Below are 27,823 nucleotides of genomic sequence, written 5' to 3' on the forward strand. Positions count from 1 at the left end.
TCAGTTCCAGCATATTGGCATTGTATATGGTTATGTGCAAGGAGGATGAGAGTGTAAATTGTCCTTTAGTAGTCAATTTAATTTTTTCATCTAAATTACATTAGATTAGATAAAAAGTACTATAAATAATTACCTTATTTCATATCAGAACACATAAATTTGTAGCATTATGGAAACAATCTTCAATATTTCTTGTATATCTTTATTTATAAAGCGCTACTTATGTACGCAGCGCTGTACAGTACAATACATTAATACAAACAGGGGGTTATTACGATAATGATAAATACAAAGTATTACAATAAATACAAATAAATAAAAGATACAGTTGCAATAAGATAAGAGTCAAAGACACAAGAGGATGGAGGTCCCTGCCCCGTAGAGCTTACAAGTCTTTGCTTTATAAGATTGCATGAATTCTGTCTAATCTCCAAGAGTTGGTTTACCTCATTCATAGTTGGATTTTCTCTCTTTAAATTGCCAGCAGCTGAAATCACAGTTTTGACAGCTCTCATTCCAAAATCATAGTGATCCTGAAAAAATGAAGAAAGGGTATGAAGAAAGAAAGAATAGGATCGTTATACAAAATTTGATAAGGACAATGGTCCAGCTTCAGTCTAAAACTGCAATGGAGAATCCAGGAACTTAATTTAGAGATAAAGATGCAGAATGCTTTAAATGAAAACTATATCCCCAAACAATGTAGGTCTCTATAAAAATATATTGCATAAACAAGCTCACGTGAAAAACCCTGCTTTGTCTAAAAAACATTTTCATAAAAATATACTTTTTTAGTACTATGTGCTATTGAGTAATATTAGATAGAAAACTGCCATTTTAAGAATTAAGGACCACCCCCTGGGATCATAGGATTCACGGTGCACACAAACAAGCCAAGGCACACATACAGTGGTGTGAAAAACTATTTGCCCCCTTCCTGATTTCTTATTCTTTTGCATGTTTGTCACACAAAATGTTTCTGATCATCAAACACATTTAACTATTAGTCAAAGATAACACAAGTAAACACAAAATGCAGTTTTTAAATGAGGGTTTTTATTATTTAGGGAGAAAAAAAATCCAAACCTACATGGCCCTGTGTGAAAAAGTAATTGCCCCCTGAACCTAATAACTGGTTGGGCCACCCTTAGCAGCAATAACTGCAATCAAGCGTTTGCGATAACTTGCAACGAGTCTTTTACAGCGCTCTGGAGGAATTTTGGCCCACTCATCTTTGCAGTATTGTTGTAATTCAGCTTTATTTGAGGGTTTTCTAGCATGAACCGCCTTTTTAAGGTCATGCCACAACATCTCAATAGGATTCAGGTCAGGACTTTGACTAGGCCACTCCAAAGTCTTCATTTTGTTTTTCTTCAGCCATTCAGAGGTGGATTTGCTGGTGTGTTTTGGGTCATTGTCCTGCTGCAGCACCCAAGATCGCTTCAGCTTGAGTTGACGAACAGATGGCCGGACATTCTCCTTCAGGATTTTTTGGTAGACAGTAGAATTCATGGTTCCATCTATCACAGCAAGCCTTCCAGGTCCTGAAGCAGCAAAACAACCCCAGACCATCACACTACCACCACCATATTTTACTGTTGGTATGATGTTCTTTTTCTGAAATGCTGTGTTACTTTTACGCCAGATGTAACAGGACACGCACCTTCCAAAAAGTTCAACTTTTGTCTCGTCGGTCCACAAGGTATTTTCCCAAAAGTCTTGGCAATCATTGAGATGTTTTTTAGCAAAATTGAGACGAGCCATAATGTTCTTTTTGCTTAAAAGTGGTTTGCGCCTTGGAAATCTGCCATGCAGGCCGTTTTTGCCCAGTCTCTTTCTTATGGTGGAGTCGTGAACACTGACCTTAATTGAGGCAAGTGAGGCCTGCAGTTCTTTAGATGTTGTCCTGGGGTCTTTTGTTGCCTCTCGGATGAGTTGTCTCTGCGCTCTTGGGGTAATTTTGGTCGGCCGGCCACTCCTGGGAAGGTTCACCACTGTTCCATGTTTTTGCCATTTGTGGATAATGGCTCTCACTGTGGTTCGCTGGAGTCCCAAAGCTTTAGAAATGGCTTTATAACCTTTACCAGACTGATAGATCTCAATTACTTTTGTTCTCATTTGTTCCTGAATTTCTTTGGATCTTGGCATGATGTCTAGCTTTTGAGGTGCTTTTGGTCTACTTCTCTGTGTCAGGTAGCTCCTATTTAAGTGATTTCTTGATTGAAACAGGTGTGGCAGTAATCAGGCCTGGGGGTGACTACAGAAATTGATATTGAAATTGAAAATTGAAATTGATAAACCACAGTTAAGTTATTTTTTAACAAGGGGGGCAATCACTTTTTCACACAGGGCCATGTAGATTTGGAGTTTTTTTTCTCCCTTAATAACGTAAACCTTCATTTAAAAACTGCATTTTGTGTTCAATTATGTTATCTTTGACTAATAGTTAACGGTTTTTGATGAGCAGAAACATTTAAGTGTGACAAACATGCAAAAGAATAAGAAATCAGGAAGGGGGCAAATAGTTTTTCACACCACTGTACATGCTAGGTCACATCAGCCAATGAAAAGACAGAGCTCTGCCTTTTGCTTCCACACTTCCTCCTATTACAGTTAAAGCTAAATTATTTATGGTCATGTGATCTTTCACTAAATGGTGAATCAAGGTAAAGGATGTAAAAGGGCAATATTCACTGTTATATATGTATATAAAGATTCTCATTTATCCAGGTCATGATATACAGTATCTAGTAGAATTAAGTCTAAAACAACTGGACTTTTCTGAGTTTTTCTTGAAAACGTTTCACCAAAAACGTGAAAAACTCAGAAAAGTCCAGTAGTTTTAGACTTAATTCTACTAGATACTTTTATATATATTCTTGTTTGGTGAGATTCTTTAATAGAACACTTAACATGTTGATTAAGTATTCATTCTCGGGGTATATTTTTCCTTTAATACAGAATTTGCCTCAATACGTTAGAACATGACACTCCAGTCTTGAATGCAGTAGTGAATAGTGCTCCTCTGGTTGCCTGCTCCATCAATAGATTTACATGCTAGTATTAAATCTGGGGCACCATTATCTATTTGCTAAAAATGCAATTATATAAATACAGCTATTGTGTATAATAAAATTAAACACTGTTAAAGAAAGTAAATGAACATAGTAAAAAAAATACTGAGAGAGAATGATAAACCAAAAAACTACCATAACTGACACATAGTGGCCTATAGTGGCCTATAAGCAAGAGAGGAAACCATGAGTTGATAGGATAAACGTCACCTGGGAGCTCAGTTGTTCAGATGAGAGTTTGAAGGTAGTAGTAATCTTTTTTGCCAGTATCTTGGCATTATTAAAGCCAAAGGAATAGAGAGAAATCTCAGCAATCATGGCATAATCAGGCACCATCATGGCTACAGGACGGAAAAGAGCCTGCAAAAAAATATAGTGTGGTGTTTGGCATGATCAATATAACAAATAGTTTAGAGTTTTCTTAGACAACTTGGTCATGTCTATGCCTATTGACATTCCACAGACAGGATGGCACTTAGTGTTTTTAGTTCCTATTAGCTAACCTTCAGATTATCAGGTAATTCAGTTCGACCAGCATAGCCAGGATTCATAGTAATAAAGACTGCACATGTTGTAACCAATGGAATTTCCACTCCTTCAAACATAAAGCGATCCACCTGATGAGAAAACAAAAGCATAAATCACAACAAAAAACTTATGAATAAAACACACCACTGAGAGAATGCAAAATGTAAAGAAAGGAAGGATCAAAAGAAATTAAAGAAAGGACACTCACTCTCTGCTGCTGTGCCTTCTGTATTGTAGTGATTTGCTGGGCCACCACAGATAACACTTCAATGTCAATGCGATTAAATTCATCAAAGCAAGCCCAAGCTCCAGAACTGTGCACACAGAAACATGAATATGTGATGCATACATATAAATAAAAAAAAAACTTCTTCTATTGTGCCAATAAAGCTAGAGATGACAGGGAAAAGCCACACACCTGGCTAAGCCTTTGAAGAACTTGCCCATGGCCATGAAATCCAACTGATCAGAGCAGTTAAACACCACTGTTTGGATTGCCAGAGCTTTTCCTAGATCTTTAGTGGTTTCTGTTTTTCCTGTGCCAGCTGGGCCAGCTGGAGCACCTCCAAATTTTAGATGCAGAGCTCCAGTCAGTGTCAGATAACATCTAAGTAAGGACAATGAGGTTTGTGGTACGTGTTTGTTCAGGAAATTTGGCACATACGGCACACAGAAGACTTACCTGTCTGTTAATGGAGTTATTACCAAGCGTCCAGTGTTCCCAAGGTATTCATATCCATAGAGAAACTCTGCATTCACAGCTCTCACATACAGATCATCCCTAGCCCAATAATATCTGCAAAGAAGTTAGAGAGCATAAATATATTATAGTAAAGAAATAAAAGGTAAAAAATAAAATGTATTTTATTTGTCACATCTTACAAAAAAGGGAAGACAGAATTAAGTAAGCAATAAAAAATAGAATACTTTGTATTTCCTCATTTAAATGATTGAAAAAAATCATCCTAATTGAAGGAAACACACTTGGCTGAAAAGTAGCTTACATAAAAAAACAATAATATTCTTGCAAGCAGTAAATTGATAATATACCTGAGTTGGGAAATCCACTCAAAGTCATTGACACTGCTGACATTTTCTTCTATGAGTCGAGCAGCAACATCCTTAGCATGAACCTCGATAACTATTAGAGCAGAGAGAATAGACCTTTGCATTCGGGACAGCTTTCCCCTCACCAAAGCCACAAGTCCACTCAGCTGAAGACATTAAAAGGAAATATTGCATAGATGTAAGGTCTGCATAATATAAGTCAAAATAAATGGATATAAAACATGGAAAAATCTTGCAATGAAAACTCACCTGAGATTCAAGCTGTGGGAAAAGTCTGTTGGATAGGTCCCCAGCATCTAGTGCTTCAGACACATCTTTAGTCCAGAATGTTTGGCATCCAGCTATAGTTACTTGCCCTGGCCAGTTAAGCACCCACTCTGTTCGAGGTGTCTATAAAACACAAAAACTGTTAAAATGTTGTCTTTAGATAAACATAGGAAATTAAAGAAATTGGAAGAATGACATCACCTCAGGGTAAACCTTAATAGATCTCTCTATATATTCGCGCACACTGGCTTTCATAACCTTCTCCACTTCGAACAGCCAATCCTCTACATTTCCTGTTGGGTAAATTGCTTTAGACAACTTAACTTCCTCTCCTTCAGCTGAATACATGTGGGTGATCTGAAGATCGTGTTGGAAGAGCAGCTGGGAATACAGATCAGAAGGAATAAACCAAATCAAACAGGACAACCATTAAATAAAATAAGGGAAAACAGTAAAGAAGAAATATCTCACCCGTGCAACATTCTCGAAACACTTGCGTAAGTGCGGCTGTACAGCTGTGGGGTCCTTAGTTTGGGATAAAATCTCCAACAGCTCGTCATCAGACAGAAAGTAAAACCTAAAGGGGTATATATACACTAAGCATTAGCTGGCTTTAGGTTCTAAGAGTGTAATTGTGTAATGAATCTCAAATGAGCGTTGTTATTGACCTAGGGAAAGCAGCTCTCTTGGTTTCCAAATATTCACTAAGACCCTTTTGCACTAGTTCCAGCAATTTGTTACACTCTCGCAGACTCTCCAAAAGGCGAGGCTCTGGACACAAGGATATAACCTGCAAATAAATGAACCCGCTGTCAGTGTTGTAATATTTTACATATCTCGTTCAAGGTTTCCACAGGTTTAAGTCAGTAAATCACATCACAGTTTTGATTTACTTTCCAGATATTTGATTGAGGTTAGGGAAATATACTAAATTAACTTTTCTTCAGCTGTTAACTCTTCCTCAGTTGCAGGCTTACAGCAGTAGTACAGCCTTTATGATGAAGATTTTACAAGCTACTAATGAGCAGTTTGCTATTAAGGGGATACTGACATGATGATAAAAACTGTGCTTGGGAAAATTGTACATTGCTTCATAATGGAGAGCAGTGTTGATAAAATTGTTTGTTTAATTAGAAAAACTTTTCCTGTTCTGGCATGCTATAACCCGAATTAAAAATTTCAGGGGATCAGGCCCCAGAATCCATGATTTTAACATGGAACAAAGTAACAGAAGGGCTAAAGGGTTTGGGCAACTGGTTCTTGAGAGTCAAAGGCACACTACCATTGTTTCCTCTCAATATGAGGCATCATTTATGTCTGTGTAAAAAACATACCTTTTTAAGCAAAACCAAATGAACAATTAGCAATTATTAGTTTCTGATTTGCTAAGACATTTTCAACATAAAACACTTTACAATAACTGCATAATATATAAGCAAGATAAAGCACATAAGCTCTAAACACATTCTTCCAACCTGCTTATTTTCCTCTGCATTCTTCATGATCTTTCTCCAAGTCCTCTCCATGGTCTGGTAACGTTTACCCTCTACAGGAAGCTGTCTGTTAATATCTTCTGAGCTAAAGATTGGTTCTAAATACAACCAGGAGCGCTGACATATCAGCCATTCCTCCAGCACATCCTAGTGGAAATCAAAGTAAGAACATATAATAAAGATACGAAAAAAATAATGATCCTTTTGCAAGCTATATTTCATCACCACAGAAACTTCCAGTTCTTAATTGAAAAACACACACTACCTAATCACAGCACACCTACACACGTAAAAACCAGGGTAGGTCATTTTTGTGGACTCCCCCACTATGAGATTGTAGAAATGGAGACTTGTAAAAGAGATTCAGAGGATTACAAATAAAGTGACTTGGTATGACATAACATAGATACTTGTTATTCCCATAAGGAACAGAAAATCTGCATAACTGGAATGTAGAATGCAACTGTTTTTGTAAAGGTCTGTCCATATGCACATTAGTTTACCCACTTAAGGACAAACAGAAAGTTTTTACACACTATTTATAATCTCTACATTGTAAGCACCCACAGAATCTCTGATGAAAGGCTTTTCTAGTTACCTACTGTACCCAGAGCCCCATGACAAGAAAACTTTTATGTTCCTTAAATTTTCATGCTGCTAGTGTGCTACGGAGTCAACCCACACTCAATTACTCCAATTACTGTGCAGGTATAGCCTCTGTTTATATTACATCTCACTGCTTAACAATTTCTAAAACTCTACCTGTAATTATAATGAGATAATATAAACTCTGCTGTAATTTATATGGAAAAAACAGGTAATTCCATGAATATTTACATATATCAGACTGAAAGACAACTGCTTTTACACAAGTTGTAGACTCCAGTGGATATCTTACACATAGTAGTAATAGTGGTTAATTATGCTACACTGCCATCTTGCAGCACCACAAATGACAGTTTGTAAATACACAATGTAAAACAATCCCATTTTGTTTATTCTAACATATATTGCATCATTTCCAATTAAACATTGATGGATAGCAGTGGCATTAAAAAATGGAGGAGTTGCAACTGAAAACACCTTACATGGTGCATGGTTAAGATGAGAACAGTATACCTCAATTATACACTTAGGGGCAGATTTGCTACAACAAATCAAAAATCCGAAAACCCTCTAAAGTTTTGAAGCAAAGAAGGATCCTCCAGGGAAGGGACATCTGCCACTGACTCCTACATGATCTTGTCAAGTTTTAGCTGCAGTTTTAGCTGGCAAATTGTCTGATTTGGACTTTTAGCAGCTTTGTAGCATAAGAAATCTCAAAAAAGTTGTGACTTTTATTCAGCAACTTTTGGTACTAAAAAATCCAAATTGTAAAAATCCAACCGTTAGTAAATGGTCCCCATAGATGTGGGCAGAAAATATGGTAATACCTGTGTTAAGCGAAGCTTTCCCTCCCACGTACTGATCCTTTCCTCAAAGGGTTTTTTAAAAGGGGAGAAGGACATGCTCTGAGTCATTACAATGTGATCATCCAGCAACTGGGAGGCCTCCTCTGGACTCTTTAGTATAAAGGTTCCTGTTTCTTTATACGGTAATATAGTAAACAGCACAGATGCCCATTCATTCTCCATCTTGTCTAGAGCCTATGAGAAATGAACAAGTGGCATTAAAGCATTACATGTAAAAAAATACAAATGTTAACAAATGGCACAAATAGGCACAAATTACCTGTTCTATAGCAAATTCTTTGCCAGCTATCTCTGCCACTTTAGCAATGCTATCTATGTGATCCTGTAAATTCATCTCCAGGCATCGGGTGAAGTTCAAATTTGCCTTGGGCTTGATATTAATCTGTATTTGCTCAGACAGCAGTTCCCAGTGCCTGTTCCTCATACCAGGATTGCGTAAACCTTGAATTAATGGAATGTAAGGCCTGAACTCTTCAATACGCTCCTTTATATCCTGAGCCACTTCTTGGCAGGCTGCAAAAAAGTTAATAGGACAGTTTTAATATGTAAGGCAGATAATCCCCAACTATTAGTTGAGTACAAACCCTGCAGGTGTGGTTGCCCATAATGAGGGCCAATCAGGCTGATATTTTGGCTCATTGTTTATTTTTTTCAGGAGACATACCTGGAAGCCAAGTTAAAAATCTCAAGGGGCAAGTCTTGCCATATATATATATATATATATATATATATATATATATATATATATATATATATATATATATATATATATATATATATATTGTAGGTACATTATATCTGTAACTTTGTTATGATGTAAGGGGGACCATGACTATCATTTATCTGTTTAGAACTTCTGTATAAAACCCATTGCTAAACCATAAAGTATTATGTTTCCTTATTTTCTGTTATCAAGGGTGACTTATTCATAGAAGAACTGGGCATGGACTTTTATAATCGTATTAAGCATTAGTAAAAGGAAAATAATGGCTTGTTGTTTTATGTAAGACTTCACTCTTTGGATGAGGTAGCATAAAGAATGCTTCCCAAAATATTTTGCACACTATACATCTGAGTTTGTAAATTAAAGTTTACTATACTAAGTAATAAAAATGCTTGTCATCAGTTCAATCAGTTCCTCAGAACTATATGAAAAATGGAAAATTAAAAAAGACTTTGATTTGGCTTGGCTGCAGGAACTTATTCACCTGTACTTGGATCTGAGCAAAATGTGCCCATATCTATTGTATTGTCCAAATAAAGGAATTCTGTAATTGTAGTTTTTTCCATTTTTCCATGACATGGAGCTGATCACCAGTGGTGTTTCATTTGAGCAAAATATATGTATACAATGTGACATATGATGAGCCATTTATGATTTCCAGAGCTTTCATGATTAGTAAACTCACAAGAGTTTTCCTTTAGGATTTCCTGAGCACAAAAGTTTGGGCAATCATAATGGGCTCCTTAGTTTCCTTATGACTAGGAAATGCAGCTTGATGGACTGAGGAAAAAAGAAACGATTACATAAAAAGGAACAAACAAAAGATCCTTCTGTAGCTTTATACACTTCTGCTACACATTTAATTACCTGCATCAAATAGGAAAAAAGTGGCCACAACTGCTTATTTAATCAGCTTTCTGTTAAAGTGGCATGACCTGTCTTTATGTATGTAGTGCATATTAATTGTTGCTGTTTACCTGGAATATCCCGAAACTGTTTAATACACTTGTGCATGACCTTGTAGGATTCTGTAACATTCTTTTCCAATTGTTCAGCATCAATGGTAGTGAGAGGGTCATTCATCCAGCTCTCATTCCAGCGCATCCAATCTGAGGCAGTGGTCCACAGATCCCGAAAGGGCTGAAAGGCTTTCACCATCCTCACCAACTTATCATACTGCAAGACAGCATAATGCAACAAATACAATAAAATATATGTTGGGCAAGCAAAATCTGATCTTTTAAGGTGTCTTTGGTCCACAATAAAACACAAAACTTACATTTGTAACAGGAAGTCCAAATAGCCTTTCCCTGTTGTTGTAGAGCAGGGCCATCTGCTGTGACTCCTTCAGCTGTTTATGGACTCTCCTGACTTCATTAGCAATTTCATGAGCTCTTGTAATATCCACGTGAGTGGAAAATCCAGCAACAACCATCTGAGAATCAACCATTTGAAGATGATATGGTATAATACATATGTTACAGAACAGAACAAAGCTTTCACACAAATACAGTATTGTAATATTTCTGATCTGTCTGTTTACTTTACTTTACAGATTTAATTTAATTTAATTTACAGATTTAACTAATAATGTTATCATCTAATATAGAAAGACATCAAATCACCTAGTTGGAGAAGAGATTTGGATGAGGATATCGGTAATGGAAGGAAGGACCACAAGTTTTATCTACATAAGTTGCAAGCTGGTTTGGAGTTTTTCGCTTTCCTCTGGGTCAACTAGCAGTTAGGCAGGTTTCATTTAGACATTAAGGGGCTGATTTACTAAGACACGAATTCGAATCCGAATTGGAAAAATTCCGATTGGAAAATGAACATTTTGTGACTTTTTCGTATTTTTTGCGATTTTTTTCGGCGACTTTACGACTTTTCGGAAATTATCACGACTTTTTCGTTACCAATACGATTTGCGCGAAAAAACGCGAGTTTTTCGTAGCCATTACGACTTGCGCGAAAAAACGCGAGTTTTTCGTAGCCATTCCGAAAGTTGCGCAAAATCTGGCGATTTTTTCGTAGCGTTAAAACTTGCGCGAAAAGTCGCGCCTTTTTTGTAGAGTTAAAACTTAGAAGGCGCGACGTTTCGCGCAAGTTTTAACTCTACGAAAAAATCGCGACTTTTCGCGCAAGTTATAACGCTACGAAAAAATCGCCAGATTTTGCGCAACTTTCGGAATGGCTACGAAAAACTTGCGTTTTTTCGCAAAAATCGTATTGGTAACGAAAAAGTCGGGATAATTTCCGAAAAAATCGCAAAATACCGATCATTACGAAAAAAACGCAATCGGACGCATTCGGCCCGTTCGTGGGTTAGTAAATGTGCCCCTAAGGGGCTCATTTAATAACCACTGATTTTTAATTTCACACTTGATTCAAATTTGTTTCGCAAAAGTCGCAGGGAAAAAAAGCTGCAACTTTTCCACTATTTAATATGAGTCTAAATGGCTAAAAATTGGAATTTGCCAGATTAAACTTCCCGAGTTCAGGTCCCTTTCCTTGAAGTTTTTTCTTTTGTCTCGAAACTTTAGAGATTTTGCTGGGTTTTGTCTGAAAACCTTGACTTTTTCAAGTTGTTGAAGCGACAATTCAATAAAGTTGGGACAATTTGAAAAAGTGGAGCTTTTTTTACAACTTTTCTCAGAGCAACTTTTTTTAGTAAATATCAGACATTCGGGAAAATGAATTTAGTGGAATTAGAAAATGAAAAAAAATTATAAATTATGGAGTTTTAGTAAATCTGCTCCTAAATGTTGAACTTGATGGACAAGTTTTTTTTAGACACGTATGTAATTAGGTTATTACAGTGTTACACTGACCTGCAGGGAATCAAGGCGCTCCAAGAAATTGGTCTGATCCATAACCTGGATTTTGCGGAACTTCTCTTCATCTTCTGTGTGTTGCTCGCAAATAGAATCCATAAGCACCATAACTTTGTTTGGCCAGGCAATGACGTTCCACCTATGATAAAACATAACAAAGATGTTTCAGTAGAAGGGGCATTTTGAAGCTATCAAAGTGTAACAAGACAAGCAGAAACTGACTTACTTTGCTGAGAAATCTTCTTGGGATAGACTGTACAAGAATTCGTCTATAACATCATAATCTGAAGTTACCTTTGTTATCTGTTCCTGTAGATCGTAAGCACAATGAAAGAATTATGATTATAATGTATAATTTTTTTTTAAACGTTCTAAGACTCCCATCGGGCAAATTTATCAAAGTGTGAAATTAGAGCTCGCTACATTTTCTAACCTTCACCCACTGATAAATATTAGGAATGAATAGAAAGTGGGTGAGTTTTTCTAATCTCACATTTTTATAAAATGTGCCCTAATGTGCTGCAATTTATGTGCAATTTAACCAAACTTCCAATTTTATTTTCATATGAATTTCTCCTCCTACTACCTCCAATGTTTTCAGTTTTTCAGGTACTCCTTTCATCCACTCCCTTAGTTCTGTCAGTTCCTCAATGCTGTTTGGTTTCTCATACACACTGCGGCTGATGGCTCGGAATTGATCAGATATCTAAGAGTGAGACATTGAAGATGGCTTCACAATAAAATTGAATGCTCTTCACCAAAATTCAAAAAACATTTTAAAAAAAGATTTTAAGGGCAAAGGTTAAATGTCAAGGAAAGTTCCTTAGCCATCCATGAAAGAATTTTTTTGCAACCTCATTCAAAATAAGAAAGGTGTGTGGTTTTAGCACAGGTAGGCACATATACTGCTTGTTAGGACCCCAATCCCACCAGAGTTGGGTCGATAAACATTAACACCAGAGGGTTGATTCACTAAAGTGCGATAATGCATGTCGCATGCTTTTTTGCATTAAAATAGACGCGATTCGCTATAGTATTATTGCATGCATTAAGTCGCATATCGCGTGCGTCAATTAGCGCGCAACCGCATGCGTTAATTTTAGCGCATTGCATTAATTAGCGCGCAGAAATAATACTAACGCATGATTCACAAACACTTAGACGCGCTAAATATCGCATTACTCTATGCAGGCGGTAATTATAGAAAAGTACAGTTCATGAGCTTTTGGCAACACAATATGGACTTTGCAGTGGGATTTATGTGTCTGTGTTGGCCCTAGAGTGATGCAGCCTCCAGTTTGCAGGGAAATGGGCATTTTCAAAAAAAGTAGTTTTACGAACGTAATGGTGTGTATGGCTAATATGGCGTGCATGCGAAAAGTAGCGCGCGCGCAACAAGTAGCCCGCGTTGCGTCAAATACCGCACGAAAATAGGCTTCGCGACTTAAATAACGCAAACATACTTTTAGTGAATTGTGCGTTAAAACGCGAAAAATTAGACGTGATAACATTTTTAGCGCATGCTATAAATAGCACACATTTTAACGCACTTTAGTGAATCAACCATCAGGGCTTTGGGAAATTAACCAAGACATTGTTAGCCAAGAAGGTTTTAGAAGCAAACGTTTTAGTCATTTACTACTTACATCATCCATTTCCTTCCGTAGACTCTTGGCAAGGAGCTCCAGCAGGGCATTAGACAAATTTCTACGTTTGCGGGATAAATTTTGTTTAACCCCTTCAATACTGATTTGAAATGGCCCAACAATTATAGAGCTAGGAAGAGCATTGTCTAGACGCTCTTTTTCGAGAAGATTCTCCTGAACAGCTAACTTGATATTTAAAGCCGAGGAATTCTTGGACTGGAAATCCCTATAGGAAAAAAGGGAACATGCAGTTAGAAGCATGTTATATTAACAGTCTTGCAGACACAATAAACCTATATGAAAATTAGTAACTTTTTTCCTATGCACCATCATACCATGGTTGCTTTTCTATGAAAGCTAACTTTATGCTAGGCTTTATTATTTTCGTTGTCCCACAAGAACTTGACTTTTTGCAGCTGTTATAAGAAAACAGATCTGTTTTTCTAAAATATAAATAATAGGATGATTCAATAATTGTTATGAAATGCACATAAAAAAAGAATTGAGGTGGAATTTTGATACCTCTAATGAAAAATGTTTATTAAAGGAGATCTAAAGCTTTATAGGAATGTTCTGTTTTGTTTTGGGGTTCTGTACAAGGTAACCACAGACCTATAGTAAGGAAGATCTGTTCCTCCAAAGATGCCCCAGTAGCCCCCCATCTTCTTTTCTGCTGATTCCCTGCACATGCTCTGTGCTGCTGTCACTTACCTGAGCTTAGGGATTAATTAGTAATTAATACAGATAATTACTACAAGGCAGCTCTGAAACCAGTGCAACTAGCTAGTATATAAAACGAGTTCAGTATATGGGCTGTTTTCAGTAACTGAACCTGGGAAACAACACACAATATACTGCAGATATAGCATACAAATGTTGCAATATAAGGCTGATTAATAAATAATTTTGATTATTAGTAAATGGTAGCTCTGAAACCAGTGGAATTAGCATCACAATTTAATAATCAGCCCTGTATCGCCATCTTACATGACAGGTAAACCTCATTTTCTGTTTGATAATTTGTGATGACCCCAAAGCTTAGCTTCTCAACAGGTGCCCAAGCCCACGGAGTATGTGCAGTGTCACTGACACTTTTAAAAAGATGGGGAGTTAAATTTGAACAAACTCAGCATCACTTGATAATATTAAAAGATTCATGCATAGCAATGTTTCTTGCACATTACACCTTGTCCTGATTCTTGCACCCTAAAGCACAACTCTTTGCGCACTTGAATGACATGGAAAGAGTTGCCCCTCCACCCTCTGTATGCAGTGCTTCCACGTTAGATAGGACATAAAGGAACAGGAGGTGGGTAGCAGGAACATGACCATCCCTTGAATCCCATCCAAGCTAACACATCATAATGCTCAAGCTGTGATGTTCTTTCTCCCAGACTATTAATGCATTGCAAGGTGCAGAGCACAGCTTCCATCCACCAATGCTAAAGATGTGAAGTGCTCTATATAAATACACTGAAATGAACCCATCTGGCCTGTGTATTAAAGAAAAATATCACTTTATTTTTAATGTAAATTTATAACAGCAATGCTCTACACAACCAAATAATCTGTGTTATTATGATTACCCTTTAAGATAATAATCAAAAAATCAGAGCTGTTAATTTAATAAAGACTTGCCTTATATAGGTTTCCAAATCAGTATTATTTAGTTCTAAGTACTTCTCATATTGCTTTGCATAAGATCTCAAAGGTATAAGAGCTTTACATATTGCTGTGCGAATGTCTTTACGCAGTTCTTCCACTGGGGGCTCATGTAGGCCAACAGACTCCAGCAATGGAGTGCCACAAATGAACAAGTCTTCCAACACAAACTGAAAACAAAAGACAGAGGTGAAAAAGCAAATAAGAACAATAATTGAGAATACTTTTCCTTTAAAGGAGAGCTAAACAATAAAAATAAATACAGTGAGAAATGCCATATTTTATATACTAAACTTACTGCACCAGCCTAAAGGTTCAGCTCCCCATTTTGGATTCTGTTAGGAGTGTCAGTGGTGGTGTACATGCTCAGTGTGCTCTGTGTTGCTGAAGCTTAGGGGTTGTCGCAAATAATAAAGCATGAAATAAGGCTGGCCTGTCATATAAGCTGATGCTACAGGGTGAATTATTAATTTCTCATGCTAATTGCTTTATTTGCCATGTAGTAATAATCTTAATTATTTACTAATTAACTTTATAAAATATATTGTGTATCGGTCCCTAAGCTCAGGTAATTGACAGCAGCACAGAGCATGTGCAGTGAATCAGCAGAAAAGAAGATGGGGAGTTACTGGGGCATCTTTGGGGGCACAGATTTTCCCTCCTAAAGGGCTGTGGTTGCCTTGGGCAGGTACCAAACCTCAAAACATAATCTACAACATTTCTGCTGTACAACTACTTCTGTAGCTAAGCTTTAGTTCTCCTTTAAGGAACAATAGTGGGTTTCAATTACACTAATGAAAATACAGTCAGCTGAAATAAGATGTCAGGCATTGTGATTTGAAAGTCAAATACTCACCTTTTCTAGCTGGGGCACACTGTGGGTCGCTAGTATTCCTTTATCAAATAAGCTCATTAGGGTTAACTCAAAGTTTTCTAGGGGTGTACTGAAATGAACACCTGAGTTGTCCAATACCAAATCCAATAAAAATATTGGATTTTTACGAGGTCTAAAAGATAGAATATTAAAGCATTACAAATATAAATTGGTGGATGCCTATTGGTGGATGCATAGCACCACATTTTTCAATGTTTACATGTTCTTTAAAAGAACTATGAAAGATATTCAAGGTTAGACTTTCATTGGAGCTAAACTTACACTATCCTTGTCCTTTGATTAAATTTTTGCAGTTGTTTTTAAAGGTATTTGTAAATCTAATTGCTATTGAGAGCAGTCCCTTTCTGACTGTTACTTACAATACTCGCTCTGATCTATATCAATGTAGCATTAGCCAGCTGATTAACAGGTATGGAGGACAACTGACTTCTCAAGTCAGAACTCATCACAGAATAGGATGGACATATATTGTTTTCACTTGCTTTTACATTTTCCAATAAAACTTTATAATCAATATACACTGAAAAGTTTCTTAGATTTATATTCTTTATACAAAAACAACAACAAAAAACAGTGGTTGGAGATCCCCTGTAAAAAAATAAGCAAAAATGTTGACTGATAATTTTTATACTATATTCTTACTTGTATGGGCTATTGACAAGGTCCCCACCCCAGTCCATATCCTCTGTACATGACAAGACACTGCAACAGGCATCCATTATGAGCTGTGTGAAGCTGACAAGGGAGTCTTGTACAAGGAAGCGCAGAGAGTCCTGCAGGTTGAACTTGATGAGTTCCATGAGTTGGCGCAGCTTAGACATCTGATATACTTCCCAGTTACACTCATGTAAGTCATACCAACCTTTCCCTACATCCCTGAGGCTACTGCGTACAGCATTCTTCAGAGTACTGACCCAGCTGTCCTTGAGGAACAACTGAACCTATAATGATATAAGTTGCACATACATTCAATTTAAGGTTAGGTGACTACATCAAGAATTTTTAAATATATAAAGTCATGGCATTATAAAAGTGATGGTGTTAAATGTATGTATGTATGTATGTATAACTTTATTTATAAAGCGCCACAAGGGTACGCAGCGCTGTACAGTCTTACAGAATACAAAATTACACACAGGGAGGACAAGTGATATAATAAATAAATACAATAAATACATATATGTATATATATATATAAGTGCCATGTGGTATGAGACACAGTAGGAAGGAGGTCCCTGCCCCGTAGAGCTTACAATCTGAGTGGTTGGGTAACATACAGGCACAAACTGGAAGGTACGAGTGCACCAGGTATGGGCATTTGCCCTTAAGCGCAGGACTGGGCAAAATAATGTTTTAGTGCTCCAGAAGGTAACAGCTGAGTTTTTTCTTAAAGAGAGTGGTGAGTTTTTAAATGGGGCTATATAGGTGATTTAGTTCCCTTACATAGAGGCCATTGCTATGTTAAAAAGCATGATGACAGCGCTTGCCATGACTACCAGGAAATCTTCTGTTGCCAATAAATAATGACAAAGTGTTTGTTAAAGGAGACCTAGATCTACAGTTGCAAAGCAAGAAGAGCTGCATGTGTTAGCTCTAACTCATAGCAAGCTCCCTTCAAGAAGAAAATTGACTTAAACCTGTAACTGCCAGAGAATGAAGAAAAACAGATTCTAAAAGAAGGATAGTGAAGATAAACTTGATAATTTCAGAAACTGTACAGAATTTTTAACTAGTCTTATTTCAGTGTGATGAAGATTATATTTTTTTTTTAATTTTTGCAATAGTTCTCCTTTAATCAGAGTCTTGCCTCTTATCTCTAGCAGGAAATTTACTATGATAGCTGTCATGTAGGCAACCATATCTAATAAGCATAAATAAATACTCACATTAAACTAAGAATTTTTTTTTTAATTATTTATTTATTAAAATACATTTAATTAGATGTGGTAAAAATATTTACACACACATGAGCACGTTATATATCCTTTTTAATGTAGCTGTATAATGCAGTTCATTTAATCATTTATTGTGTGTTTCCAAAGAATGTTCTTTTACCTGAGAGAAGGTCTGTGACTGTGTTTGTTCAAACTCCTCAAGCCGGACGCATTTAGCCATTGATGAGTGAAATAAAGTCATGGAAGAAACTCTGTTGCATTCTACACGTACTTTGCAGAGGGAGGTGATTACTTCTGGCCGTGTCAAAAGAGTTTTAAATGTAAAGGCTGCTTGGTTCTTTGCATAGTTATACTCTGGGACATTAACCAATCCTGCATTGGAAACCGGACAAGGTAATTAGTTATTGAAATCAAGAAAACACTAAGGACAAATTCAATACAGAATAAAGTTCAGTGTACCATGCTCTGGGACCATCTCCTCTACTCTGTCTGGGAGTGTAACATAGGCAAACTTTTGAGGGTTGGAAGTCACAAGTTGGTCAAAGGTGAGTTTGTTCATGGTGCGTTCATATTCCATGCTGATCTCCATTTCCAAAATCTTCAGTTGGTGGAGCACACTGGCAATTCAAAGATATGAGCTGATATTTACATAAACAAAAATTATGGGACTACATTTTTTTGTATTGTATATTGTTTATTGTATTGTATATGTCTTATTGTGACATCCATCTTGTACTTAAAACGTTAATAAACACTACTGGAAAAAAAAAATAAAGTAAAAGCAAAAAATTAATAGTAATGTGCTAGTATTCATATTACGGTTCAAGCTAACTTTCACTTAAATAGCATATAAGCATTTATCAACTATATTCCACTTTCTAATTTGCAATTGATGTTCATTTGATATTTTTTGTGGTTTTTGAAATACAACTAATTACTGGTATAATGGTAGGGGATTATACCTTTGCTGTTAAGTACATTGCCAACATATTTGTTATACCGGCCTTGTCCTTAGCTGGTTACTGGCTAGGCTGATAAAATATCTGCTGTGTGGCAACCCTACATATACAAAAGCACTTTCCCTGCAGCTTTTTGTTTTTATATTTTCATAGAGCTCCCTGGTTACTTCTAATATACTTCCAAATCACAGAAGGGCCAGACAAAATAAGAATGTCTGCTATATTTTATCCCCCATGAACTTATTTATTTACTTACTTTTATTTTGTGAAACAAATAATATATATATATATATATATATATATATATATATATATATATATATATGAAGTTAGTTTATTAAAATATACTAAGGGATGTATGTTTGAAGTTAGTTTATTAAAATATACTAAGGTATGTATGTTTGAAAATAATACACAGAAATAGGCAAGCAGACTTGTTACATACCCATCATCCTGTTTCATATGTGATGTGCTTAGCAGCCATTGCTTCATTCTATTAAGGCTCTCTGATGGAATTACACACCTCCCATTCCCAGGCATGCAGTCTATGTACAAGTTGTACAAAAGCAAAGCCTCTGTCTTCTTGCGCAATTTGTTGGCAGCTACAATTCTTTTGGCAAATCTGCGGGGGTTCTCGGCACAAAACAGAAGCCTGATGCGAGGCACCCAATACTCATACAAATTAAGCGTTGCTGCTGATACTACAGAAAATAAAAACTATTAGTCTAGTCAAACTTTTCTGAAAAAAGATTTATTAGAAAAATAAATGTTCAAGCAGAATTACTGGCAATGACCATATAATAACATGACTCCATAGTTGCATTTTGTCTGTGTACTTGAATTGCTTGAAGGACCAGTAAATGTGTGGCTACTATAAAAAAAAAATGCTCTGCCTTCAATACAGTAGCACCTTAATAAATGAGGAAGGGAACTACAAGGCATTACTACATTGTAAAATAGAACATCAATTTATATAGTAATAATAATAACAACAATAATAATAATTATATTATAATTTAACAAGGTATGTGGCACTGGCATTAGAGAGCATACCTGAAGATCCATTTCTCTGGTATGATGTGATGTCTGCAGAGTTCAGGAGTCTATTACTAGTAGCTTTATGGACAAGATACAACTTCCTTTCCTGATCATAGTCTAAGACACCAACACTGCACCATTCATACACCAGTTTTGGATTTTTCGGATCATCTAAAACAGACAGACATGGGTAAAACAACATGTGCAAATGAGGTACAAAATTAAGGCCTTTCATAAGCAACAGAGCAAGGAATTATTTTAGTCACTACTAAGGTGCTATTAACAGCTCACAAGTTGTGCATCTTTCTTTTCCTTTTCCTAATAATACTAAACTACCAAAGGTTTATAATTCCATTAAAAATGTGTACAAAAATACTATTGCTTAAAGAGCTTGCAACATGTCAGAAACATATGATGCACATCTCTTACTTGAATGGTCTCATCTATAAAATTTAAATTGGTCTAAACCGGTCGTAATTTTTGGCAAGGTATGCAACAAATGACCTTAACTCAGTTCACCTATCAATGTTGTCTGTCAAAAAATACATGCTCTCTCTTTTTCTAGATTATTTAAAGAGTCTTTATGGAGAGTGCATGCTATGGATGCTGTAAGCATGCATATAAATGACCGCCCAATTATATACACATATATTATACTGAAATTTAGGAGAACATTTTAGTCAGCATTTTACACAGGAATAAACCACTTGTTAAATACTCTGTACATTTTGTTGACTATGTAGTGCTAAAGTGTGTCAATGTAAATGGAGATGCACTTCAGTGTCCCATAGATGGAAAAAATGTTCTCGGTCAGACCTGAAAAACCTAAAAACAATTTAAATTCCAAACTAGGAAGCTTCAGAATTTAAATCAATCAAATGCTACAAAAAATTAAGAGCAAAATGCAAATTGTTCCCCTTTATAATCTAACTGTTAGTATAAATAAAGATGCACTACAATTTTCTACAAATGAGAATAAAATTGTTCTTGGTCAGAGCTGAACAACCATGTAACAGTTCAAATTCCATACTGGGGAGCTGGAACTGCAGAATATTAAATAAATCCAAAACCATACAAAAATGAAGATCAAAATGCAAATTATATTAGAATATCGCCTTTATCAGCTAACTGGACTGTCTTGGCAATGTGCATGCATACAGGTTTATTGAACTTACCATGTCCAAGCACATCATCCACAGGCAACAATGCTTTGCCAGGAATAGGCTTCCTTTCAGTAGATCCTTCCTCATATCCCAGACTCAACCAATCGGTCCATGTTCGGACATCATATTCTTCATCATCAAACACCTGGTGGATTAAGACAGATAGAGAAAATAAGGAGCCTATTTATGTGATCAATGTTTTAGGGTCTACCATTTCAAATATGAAATGCACTGAAAAATGTAATGCCACAATGCTCACAAGGCTTCCCAATTTATGTATTCTGAATAGTGTAGAGTTATGGCACAAAGTGCAATAAACACATTGCACCTCTCCTCATATTTTGTAAATGTAAATAAACAAACTCTATTTCTTGGGAAAATGAAACCAAAACATCCGTAATTCTAAGCATACGGTCATTCAAAATATTTATTGATTTTAAAAGTAGTATTTTCTGCCTCGTTCTGCACAGATGGCTTTGTCTCTTGAAACAATTGTCTTGACTGACCTGCACAAAGCCCTGATCTCAACCCAACTGTACACCCGTTAGAGGAATTGCAATGCCTCTTACATTTGAATGGAAGCAAATCCATTTTTCCAACATCTAGAAAGCCTTCCCAGAAGGGTAGATATTAAAGACTATTTTAGTTTCAAAGAGAGACCAACTTCATAATAATACCCTTGTTTTGTAATGAGATGTTGGATAGGCAGATATTCAAATTCTATTTTCTACAGAGTGATATTTCTATTTTAATACAAAAGATGGAGACGTTTATTCATCAAACACTTTACCTCCAAAGGCAGGTACGTGGGGAGAAGTGATCCAGTTCTCTGCCCAATGCTGGGCAAATTTTTGGCATCTGTATGTCGAGGCATCAGTAGATTAGAATCTATTCCTTTACTGATTAGAAGCTTAGCTATGTCCAACTTCATGTACTCTTGTCTCCTCCTAAGAATGAAAGCACCATAAATAGCAAAGACCATTCTGACATTGTCAGAAGGGATATTTATCAAAAAAATGGTAAAATCAATTATTTTGAATAGCTAAAAGCTTAAAATGACCAGTTTCTATGGTACACTGGAATATAGGAAAGTTATATAGTAACAAACTGATGGAGAACTGTTATTTATTGTGTTTCACACACACAAATTGTCTACAGTTAAGTTTATATTATCTTTCAGAATACCACATTTTGCTCCACTTACATGGAATAAATGTTAACATTTATGTTTTTTGCAGATCTATTACAAGTTTACAATTCCATGTGTAAAGTGTATGTTAATACATAATTAAATAATATGATTTGGTAAGATTTACACAGCCATAGTACCTTACAACCATACATGCAGTAGATAAAGCAGATACAAATACATCCACAACTCTAGTTAATGGCTTAAACCTATGTAAACTGTAGAAAACGCTCAAAATGTATGTATGTTGGTTAGGTTTAAAAATCAAAGATAGCAAAAAGAATCAGTGTAGCACCACCAAGACCATGCCAGGATGTCCCATGAAATGAGAAGAAAAAATAAAACAGACTGGTTTGTCAACCAGTTTTGGGCATATTTGGATATATGTCCTTATTCGTCTATCATGGGCCTGTCCTCACAGATGTTTCACAGAGTTACCGCAAGTGCTTTCATCAAGTGCTCCCATTTCAAGGTCTATACTCATAATAACTCACCTTTCCAACTCAATCTTACGAGGGCACTGCCCTGGTGCCACCAGGAAGGGAAGTTGTACTTTTGGCTCATAACCACCCTTTGCAAAGTCTGATTTCAAAAGCACTTCAGTGGTGGGACCAATAACCTGTTTGTCTATGTATGTCTGAAAATTTGAAGGAATTTGGAAACTTGTAACTAAAATAAAAAAAAAAAATTGGTTATACAGATGTATAAAAGTTTTTTCTCAAACTTCATAGCTAATATATCATCACATCAAACACAGAAAAGCAAATTATAAAGTGGGTCTACATAGACATGCCTAAAATGGGAGCAATCCAGTTGTTTTTTAGATTTTAAAAAGATTTAAAAGCAACATTGGAGGGGTGCAGTCTTAATGGAAAGTAGGGTTGCCTATAGTAGTGTGTCTATAATGCCAGTAATTCTGTATATCTATAACCTTGTTTTGTGCTAATGTGGCTCAACCTAATTGCCAGTTAGAGGGAGATTTGGAGTAAGTGCTTATACACAGGGCCATATTTATATATAGGCAACTGGGGGCCTGTGCCTAGGGTGGCAGCTTTTGGGGATGGCCCTAGGGTCCTATATATAAGATTCTTCTCTTAGAAAAAACCCCAGCCTCTGCCACAGAGTTCCTAAGGGCCGAATGCAGCCCTGCACCCAAAAAGTCTAAAGCTATCATGTATGTATGTATGTATAACTTTATTTATAAAGCGCCACAAGGGTACGCAGCGCTGTACAATCTTACAGAATACAAAATTACACACAGGGAGGACAAGTGATATAATTCTAGGTAATGTTGGTGCCAGGGTTTCATACTACTCACTGCACATTGTTTTTGGTATTATCACACTTTTCTATTTATTCATAATCCCATTTAATTTGTTACACATGTTTCAGTAGTAGCATGTAGCTCTGTGAAATTTTCATACAATGCTATATTAAAAGCACTAGGCTGTTTGGGGGCTTATCTGATCAGCCCATGTAATACCAATAATATAACACATTTCTACCAGAGTTCGGGCAGCCATTTTGGGAAGCTAATCATGTACATAACAAGGAATGTTCCAGCTCATGTGTAATAAGGATTGGGGGAGGAATCCCTACTGATACAAATGGTATAGCACTCATTAGGAGTATTGTATGTTCCCAACAGAGTGTGGGTTCTATTAGTCTGCACCTCTGGTGGGGGAAGCAGTTTCACTATGATAGGTGCCCTATAAGCCTCACAATTAGATATCATTGACAATTTCCATCTATAGACAGCCTTACCTTTTGGTGTATTGTGTTCCTGATCAGCCTGTCTCAGTAGGTCTGGCTGCACATGAGGACCTGCATTCACATCCTAAAATTCAAATATGTTAAAAATTTTGAGCGCATGATGTGTAATGAATAACAGTCCCACATGAAGTGAGGGATATACAACTATAAAATGTGCAAAGTAATTAATGTTAAAATGGTACGTGACCTTTATGGCATTTGCTTGATAATGCAAGCCAAACAGGCAGCATGGCAATGGGCATTGCTGTACAGCCATAATCCAAAATCTCTTGCAGAATGTTTAGATAGGAGTTCTCTAAAAAGAGAATCAAGGATTGTGTTGGGGGGCTTTATGGCAACACACTTTACATAAGCATATGAACCATTATTTATGTGTGTATATGTCTTAATTTATATAGTTCTACTTGTGTATACAGGTATGCGATCCGTTATCAGAAACCCATTATACAGAAAGTTTTGAATTACATTATAAGCAAATAATTCTAATTTTCAAAAATACTTCATTCCAACTAAGATGTAATTAATCTTTATTGGAGGAAAAGCAAATAAAATTATTATTAAAATTATTTTTTAGTAGATTTGAGGTACAAATTATGGAAAGATTCCCATATCTGTCCAGTACTGCAGGCTCAAATTAATATAAAACAGGAAATACTGTGTAGTAAAAACATGTTGAGTAATGGCTAGTGTAAGAGATGAGTTAGAGTTGGGAGGCCTATAAAAACCCACCCTGAGCAAGGATGATGCCGTGTGTGTCAAGATATCAGAGTAGAAGCCTCTTTGTTTCATAGTTGGATATTTCCGAGGAGGCAGGCAATGCCCTGATGAGCCCTGAGCAGGTGGTGGAGGATGAGGGGGAATCCCATTGTATATCTGGGAAGGACTTTTTCCTAGAGACTGCAGGGGATCTTTACTTGCATGATTCATCCTTTATCTAAAAAGAAAAAGAAGTGCCGACAGTAATGGACTTTAATATCAAATTACAGAATTACAAGCAATACTCACAATTACAAACAATACTGGCCTGCATTTTTCTAGCATCTAAGTCCAGTAGAACAAAGGTAGATATTGGAAGTCAACTCCATTTTTTACTTTCCCAAAAATGCAGCGTCAAAATGCCCATTCCCTAAGTAACTTTTTTACAATACAAAAAAGTATAAATGGGAAGGGCCATGTGGTAGAATAAAGAACATTGGAGGAAAGGCTCTGCTCCAAAGAGATTAAGATCTAAGTATAATTATACGGGAAGCAAATCCTGCAACTACTGGAGGGCCTGGTGGTATAAAGGGCCCAAAGGGAACTGACTGATAATCAAAATGCTTTCTTCTCAAAGTATATGGAGCCCTGTATGATTTTGCTGACAGTAACTTCTAGTTACACAACTGGCTTAAAGGAGATATTGGATAAATGGAAAAAAAACAATTTTGTAGGCAATTATGAATAATATACGGTGCTGGTTTCACTTTGGGCTAAACATTAATCCTCTCTGTAAAAATGGCCCCTTTATTGCTCTCCCTATAGATCCTATCAGTTCTCTGTCCCTGTTTTAAATGAATAGTGGGCGTGTCTTAATGGTCCCTGCCAGAAGCATAGTAGTAGGGGGGTAGCCAATCACAGCCCGGCAGTCATACAAGTAAAGGCAGGCTTCAGTTCCCTATCAGGTCAGCCTAGCTGCTGATTGGTTCCTATCCTACAGTGCAGGGTACTGAGAGCCAGTGGCTCCCCTGCACATGCAGAGAGTTCAGCCAGCAGGAAGTGGGACAGATGGGTGGGATTAGTGGGGGTTTGGTGGAATTTCTAAATAAATCAGTAAGAACTTTTCAAGCTCAATCCTTCTATATATATAGAGTATAATTCACTGGTATATTCTTAATTTTTATATGATATGCCTTTAAAATCACCAACACAAGGGCGTGTCAGCTGATTCCTGCCTGAAAATGAGCACTACCCCAGTCTGGCAGGAAAATGAATTAATCCAACATGGCCCTCCAGTTGCAGGTAAACTAAAAACCCCTTAGTGTCTTTAGCTGTCAGAACGGTGCAGGTAGTTGCAGTGTAACAACTGGAGAGCTGCAGGTTTGATATCACTAATAAATACACTGAGAGGCCCATTTATCGACTGGCTATGGCATCTTACAGCAGCCCCTCTGGCATTTGCCGTAATCCACAGATTGCCAGTCTGGGCCTGTTTTGTGCTCCTCTTCAAAAAAAATGTACCAGTCCAGGCTACTGTTTGAAGAGTGCTATGCCACCATCTTGTCCATTGCCCAGGCATCTCCTGCCCTGATTAAAGCTGGGTGAGTGCCACAGGGATGCTTGGCACAAGGTGTAGGTATGGCCCTACTCAAAACAATACCCTAATTGGCAACCCCTAGGTATTCTACTTTTCCTACTTATTTCAAATATCTAGCAGTCATTAGACAATACTGTGTTTTGGCTCAATAGGTTTCTCCCAAGTCACCCCTGTGATGTTAGGGACCTAGCAGGCTAAATATCGTCTCCATAGCCCTGGCAGTGATAATATCGCCTCCATAGCCCTGGCAGTGATAATTTCGCCTCCATAGCCCTGGCAGTGATAATATCGCCTCCATAGCCCTGGCAGTGATAATACCGCCTCCATAGCCCTGGCAGTGATAATACCGCCTCCATAGCCCTGGCAGTGATAATATCGCCCCATAGCCCTGGCAGTGATAATATCGCCTCCATAGCCCTGGCAGTGATAATATCGCCCCATAGCCCTGGCAGTGATAATACCGCCTCCATAGCCCTGGCAGTGATAATATCGCCCCATAGCCCTGGCAGTGATAATATCGCCTCCATAGCCCTGGCAGTGATAATATCGCCCCATAGCCCTGGCAGTGATAATACCGCCTCCATAGCCCTGGCAGTGATAATATCGCCCCATAGCCCTGGCAGTGATAATATCGCCTCCATAGCCCTGGCAGTGATAATATCGCCCCATAGCCCTGGCAGTGATAATACCGCCTCCATAGCCCTGGCAGTGATAATATCGCCCCATAACCCTGGCAGTGATAATATTGCCTCCATAGCCCTGGCAGTGATAATATCGCCCCATAACCCTGGCAGTGATAATATTGCCTCCATAGCCCTGGCAGTGATAATATCGCCCCATAACCCTGGCAGTGATAATACCGCCTCCATAGCCCTGGCAGTGATAATATCGCCCCATAGCCCTGGCAGTGATTGGACAACATTTACCTCAGTCCCAGTATGTAAGAATGTATTGGGGCTATGTACTACACAAGTATAGACTGCACCGGCACAGTCAAAATGCCTAATTATATAAACGAACAGATATACTGTGTGCGTATATAAATGCAGATATCATGTGAGTATATATAAAAGTACAAATATAAAGTGTATATACACACACACAGAGCCGTCTCATTACCTTTCTCGCTAGCGCTGCTTCATTGCTAGGCAACATGACGCTCTGTGTTGCCAGGGAGGTACCATACGTTTCCACAAGAAGGTGGTGCTACACTGAGCCCTGCCTCTGTGATTGACTGGAAACCGAAATAGGAGATTGCGTCCATCCCCTCCCCATAGTATTGGTCGCTTCCTGTCTCGGCAACTTCTACATATAGTGCTGCCCCCTAGCGCTAGACATAGAACTGTAGCTTGTTGGAACGCAGTTGATTTTTCCATGCGCTATTTTGAACCTGAGGAGAATCTGTAAAACCTTCTCTTATGTCTGCATTGAGATTCAAAATAGAACCTGCCACTGCACAGAGGCCTAAACAGCCCCAGACAGCCCCAGACAGACACCAGTGTCTGCAGTTGCACTCGCTTTGCCTGAGTTTCCAGATTTTCAGTCTGGCCTGGAACTAAATATGCAGGCCAGCTACAGAGAAATCCCCTGTGCTAGGTCTATTATATTTAAAAACACAATAAACAATTCTAACAAATGTTAGATATTTTCATAAAATGCATAGGGCTGTGACATGTCAGAACTGCAGCCCTCCAGCTTATCCATAAACTGAATATAAGCATTAAACTGGGGGGCTGCATCTTGGATATCCCCCCTTTATGCAATTATGCACCTTAGGCCTAATCTTCCTACATTGTTGTCAGGCCTGAACTGGAAATCTATGGATTCTGGCAAATGCCAGAGGGGCCGCT

At 37.4% G+C, this 27,823-nt stretch overlaps 1 protein-coding gene across 2 annotated transcripts in view; it reads right to left on the minus strand.

Annotated features, from left to right (window-relative positions):
• dnah1 (dynein axonemal heavy chain 1) overlaps nt 1-27,185 on the minus strand; it is a 54,285-nt gene extending 27,100 nt beyond the window's left edge. For both annotated transcript variants that reach the window (XM_012961507.3, XM_031901141.1), the window contains exons 1-33: nt 27,093-27,185; nt 24,410-24,614; nt 23,672-23,744; nt 22,402-22,576; nt 21,509-21,665; nt 20,731-20,863; nt 19,571-19,726; nt 18,963-19,218; nt 18,018-18,175; nt 17,719-17,930; nt 16,306-16,604; nt 15,625-15,775; nt 14,745-14,938; nt 13,107-13,332; nt 12,047-12,166; nt 11,687-11,769; nt 11,458-11,599; nt 9,906-10,061; nt 9,604-9,802; nt 8,162-8,415; nt 7,864-8,076; nt 6,413-6,577; nt 5,606-5,727; nt 5,409-5,514; nt 5,139-5,318; nt 4,920-5,060; nt 4,653-4,816; nt 4,285-4,398; nt 4,021-4,209; nt 3,811-3,916; nt 3,578-3,691; nt 3,285-3,434; nt 447-533 (exon numbers count right to left, since the gene is read on the minus strand). In XM_012961507.3, the coding sequence (XP_012816961.1) occupies nt 447-533; nt 3,285-3,434; nt 3,578-3,691; nt 3,811-3,916; nt 4,021-4,209; nt 4,285-4,398; nt 4,653-4,816; nt 4,920-5,060; nt 5,139-5,318; nt 5,409-5,514; nt 5,606-5,727; nt 6,413-6,577; nt 7,864-8,076; nt 8,162-8,415; nt 9,604-9,802; nt 9,906-10,061; nt 11,458-11,599; nt 11,687-11,769; nt 12,047-12,166; nt 13,107-13,332; nt 14,745-14,938; nt 15,625-15,775; nt 16,306-16,604; nt 17,719-17,930; nt 18,018-18,175; nt 18,963-19,218; nt 19,571-19,726; nt 20,731-20,863; nt 21,509-21,665; nt 22,402-22,576; nt 23,672-23,744; nt 24,410-24,607 (5,193 nt within the window). In that variant the 5' untranslated portion in view covers nt 24,608-24,614; nt 27,093-27,185. The remainder of the gene's footprint in view (nt 1-446; nt 534-3,284; nt 3,435-3,577; nt 3,692-3,810; nt 3,917-4,020; nt 4,210-4,284; nt 4,399-4,652; nt 4,817-4,919; nt 5,061-5,138; nt 5,319-5,408; nt 5,515-5,605; nt 5,728-6,412; nt 6,578-7,863; nt 8,077-8,161; nt 8,416-9,603; nt 9,803-9,905; nt 10,062-11,457; nt 11,600-11,686; nt 11,770-12,046; nt 12,167-13,106; nt 13,333-14,744; nt 14,939-15,624; nt 15,776-16,305; nt 16,605-17,718; nt 17,931-18,017; nt 18,176-18,962; nt 19,219-19,570; nt 19,727-20,730; nt 20,864-21,508; nt 21,666-22,401; nt 22,577-23,671; nt 23,745-24,409; nt 24,615-27,092) is intronic.
• Between the last annotated feature and the right edge of the window lie 638 nt (nt 27,186-27,823).

The sequence above is a fragment of the Xenopus tropicalis genome, chromosome 4 (assembly GCF_000004195.4).
Source record: "Xenopus tropicalis strain Nigerian chromosome 4, UCB_Xtro_10.0, whole genome shotgun sequence".
NCBI classification, from domain to species: Eukaryota; Metazoa; Chordata; class Amphibia; order Anura; family Pipidae; genus Xenopus; species Xenopus tropicalis.